Source organism: Falco peregrinus, chromosome 1 (genome assembly GCF_023634155.1).
Source record: "Falco peregrinus isolate bFalPer1 chromosome 1, bFalPer1.pri, whole genome shotgun sequence".
Lineage (NCBI taxonomy): Eukaryota > Metazoa > Chordata > Aves > Falconiformes > Falconidae > Falco > Falco peregrinus.
Window position 1 is genome coordinate 19,039,272 of NC_073721.1, and position 3,647 is coordinate 19,042,918.

Here is a 3,647-nt window from a genome sequence, read left to right on the forward strand (position 1 = left end):
CCCAGGCGTGCGCGGTCGCCCCGGCCGAGGTGCGACCCTCCCACGCCCGGGGTCGGCGGCTCGGCCCGGGGGTCCCGGCCCGGGGAAGGGAGGGAGGGCGGGGGCCGGGCCGGGGACAGAGGGGGCGGGCGGAGGCGGAGGGTCCCGGCGCAGCGTGGGAGCCGGCGGGGTCTCGCGTGGCGGGGCCGGGACGGCGGGCGGTGCCGGGCCCGGCACGCTCCCGCCGGGCTGATAAGATAAAAGCGTGCCAGGGGGTGGGTGCGGGCGGGGGGGCGCACACGCCGCCCGGCCGGGAAATCCCCATTGTCTGCCGGCCCTATATATATAGGGGCTTAACGGCAGTCGTGTGCCGGCCGCACAACCTTTCCTGCCCGCGCTCGAGGGGCAGCGGGGAGGGGACAGCGGCGGGGGGGCCGCGGAGCGAGAGCCGCTCTCCTGCCCCGCAGCCTCGCCCGCGCTCAGCAGGTAGAGCCGCGGGGGACAAGGCTCCCCCGGGCCGGCCTCAGCGCCGCTCCCCGCCGGCTGACGCGGGCTTGGCTTTGCAGGATGGCCCCGCAGAGCGACCGCTCGCCGGGCGAAGGGCAGCCCTATTTCGGCGGCGCTGAGGACGCCCCCTCCGCGGCCGCCGGCGGCTCCGCGGGCAGCCGGGGCGCCTCGCCGGCCCGCAGCGCCCTGGCCCCGCGGGAGGCGGCGGCCCGCAGGAAGGGGAAGGCGCGGCGGGGCCGCGGCAAGGCGCGGAGCGAGGGGCTGCTCAGCAAGCAGAAGAGGAGCCGGCGCATGAAGGCCAACGACCGGGAGAGGAACCGCATGCACCACCTCAACTCCGCCCTGGACGCGCTCCGCAGCGTCCTGCCCACCTTCCCCGACGACGCCAAGCTCACCAAGATAGAGACGCTCCGCTTCGCCCACAACTACATCTGGGCGCTCACCCAGAGCCTCCGCCTGGCCGAGCAGGGCCTGCCCGAGCCCCCCCCGCCGCCGCCCCCCGCCGCCGCCGCCACCGCCTCCCCCGGGTCCTGGGACTCGCTCTGCCCCGCCGCCCCGCCGCCCGCCGCCCTGCGCCGCGGCCCCGCCGCCTTCCCCGCTTTCCTCTGAGCCCGCCGCCCAGCCGCTGTCCCCCGCTTTTGGCCCTCACATAGCCGGTGGAGCGGAGGGGGTGTCCCCGCGCTGCGCGCCGGGGGGCGGCGGGCGCCCTGCTCCCCCCTGCCCCGTCCCGCTTGGCTGAAGCGCAGAGGGAGTGGGCGGACAAAAACAAATCACGGTTTTGTACTCGGAAACGGTAAATTATATTAATTTGTCGCTATCGGTATTTATTGATTATATTTCGTAAAAAATATATATTTTGTATATAAGAGTATTTTTGGCAGCGGTGGTCCAGCTGTTCGTACCGGGAAGGGGAGCCGCGGCTGTATCTCGGGTTTTTCGAAGAAGAAGAAGAGGAGAATAAAGTGTGTCACAGTCAGACCTGTGCAACGCCGTGTTCTTTCCACCGAGGGCTCTCTGGGGGTTTCAAAATCGCGCGCAGCCCGCACCGTAGAGGGCAGCGCCTGCCTTGCGGGGGCTGGCGTGGGGTCCCGGGTGTGGCCGGGCAGGGACGCTCCCCTGCGTGGGGAGGAGCGGAGATGGAGAGAGGCGCAGCGGGGTCTTGCGCCTGTGCGCACGCCGGCGTGTGCCTGTCGGGGCCCATGCGCCCGTTTAAAACCGACCTCTCTTTACAGACGCCGCTTCCCGCAGGGCTGCGGCCGGTCCGTGTAGTTCCCGGTCCCGCCGGGCAGCTACCCTGCTCTGCCCGCCGCCTCCCGGCAAGGTGCACCACGGCTGCAGCCCTCCTCGCGCAGGCGGATTTTCAGCGCCAGGCTCGGCCCCGGGGCTATCTTGGGGATGTTCCCGGGACACAGCGCTCCAGCTCTCCAGACGGAGCGTGTCCCCAGAGCAGCGCTGCCCCAGGCCGACCCCATCCTCCGTGGGGGAGGATTTAGCCGGGGCAGACGGGGGGCTCGGGGTGGGCAGCGCCAGGCCGGTTAAAAACGCAGGAGGTGGGGAGCGCAATACCTCCCACGCCACTGCAAGAAGAGAAGAGGAGCCGCATGAATCCCGCAAGCCCTCCCCGGCCCTCTCCTTCCAGGGACTCAATTTGTAGCCGGTAGATTTACGGCCCGGCCGCCTCCCGTCTCCGCGCTCGGCAGTCACTAGACAAAGCGGTCCGCGAGGCCAAAAGCCCATTGTGATGCTAATTGTTCTCAGCTGAGCCCGTTTGCTCGCGGCAAAGAGACTCTATTGAGGCAATTTGTAGAACAAAAGAAATTTGGTTACTGGAAACAAAGACGCACGCACAAACAGCCCCCAACAGCCCCCTCCCGCACCGCAACAAAAGAGGCGAGAGTGCAACCTGACCGGGTACGGGATCCCGGGGGCCTTGTCCCCCCGCCCCTGCCCCTCAGACTGGGGGAGGCAACAGCGGGGGCGACCCCTCCGCATCCCCCCTCCGCGCTGCTCCCGCTCCCCGGGAGCCGTGGGGCGGGCTGGGGCGGGGGACACCCACCGGCGTCGGGAGGGCGCGGGGGATGGCGGTGCGCGGAGCGGTGCGCGGTGCGCGGAGCCCCCTGCGCCCCGGGCCGCGCCGGCGCCGCGGGCTCTGGCCATGGTGCTGAAGGCGGTGGCCGGGCCCGCGCCGGGCGGGGGGCGCGGCGCGGTGCTCCCCCGCCCCAGGCCTCCGCGCACTGCTGCCTGCCCACCCCCCCCCCACCCCCCCCCCGCAACCAGGGCTCAGCCTTCGGAGTGTGCCCTGGCCGGGCACGGGGGGCTGGGGAGTCCCTCCCGGTGCGGACCCCCGCCTGCTGCGTTGCTCCTCGGGCTTGCTGGACTCAGCCGAGGTGGGGGCTGGCTGTAGAGTGCTGTGCCTTCAGGTGGGCTGTGGGCAACGTCGCCCAGTCCTGTGGCGAAGGGAGAGGCCAGCTGGTTCCCGGTGCTCACCAGACACCTTGCAGCTCAGAAAACACGTGGGGCTTGGTGGGTTTTGGAGAAGCAGCAATCTGTTCTTGTGTGCTTAATCCAGCCTCGGTCAATGAACTGAGAGGAGCTGCAGGTGCCCCGTGCACCCAGGAGAAGGGAGCAAGGGCACTACAGTTACAGCCCTGACAAGCAAGGCAAGCAGGTCTCCATTTCTACTCGAGAGTTTTTGAAGACCTGCTCTTCCTGCTGCCTCCTGGGAGCCGTTCATCTCTGCAGAGCCCCACTACTTTGCCTATTCATTGCTTTGAGAAGCAATACCCACATTGCTGGAGAAACACAGGCCATGGGGCAAGGCTGAGGACTAGGAAAAGGCAGTGTGTGCCTATCTCTGTGTGTACTGTTTTAGTCCTGAACGTGATCTATCTGCGTCGTAGATCAGATAGGCAGAATGAAAGACCTAATAGTATTCCTCCCCCTCCCCCCCTTTCTGGCTGAATTGCTTATTGTTTTCATACTCTAACAGTCTGCAAAGTGCTCCAAGGCCTCCGTGTGTGGCCACAGGCGAAACACTGTGATTATTTGGGTGATAAAATCATTTAATGTTTTCCCTGCTAGTCCAGCTCCACTCTGGTATCTCCCTATGGGAGGTATCACCTTGCCCTAGCTATCTGTGTGTGCCACGGGACTGGGGAGGA

At 67.6% G+C, this 3,647-nt stretch overlaps 1 protein-coding gene across 1 annotated transcript; it reads left to right on the plus strand.

Annotated features, from left to right (window-relative positions):
- Window positions 1-546: 546 nt before the first annotated feature.
- On the plus strand, window positions 547-1,755 carry NEUROG3 (neurogenin 3). The gene is made up of 2 exons (XM_055817582.1): window positions 547-1,013; window positions 1,719-1,755. The coding sequence occupies exons 1-2, from the start codon at window positions 547-549 to the stop codon at window positions 1,753-1,755; spliced, it is 504 nt and encodes a 167-aa protein (XP_055673557.1).
- Window positions 1,756-3,647: the final 1,892 nt, after the last annotated feature.

Bases quoted from the DNA above. Each gene is read 5' to 3' on its own strand.
- NEUROG3 (XM_055817582.1), top strand. From the start codon at position 547: ATGGCCCCGCAGAGCGACCGCTCGCCGGGCGAAGGGCAGCCCTATTTC. The intron at 1,014-1,718 runs GTCCTGGGACTC...CTCTCTTTACAG, and splicing joins GCCGCCACCGCCTCCCCCGG to ACGCCGCTTCCCGCAGGGCT.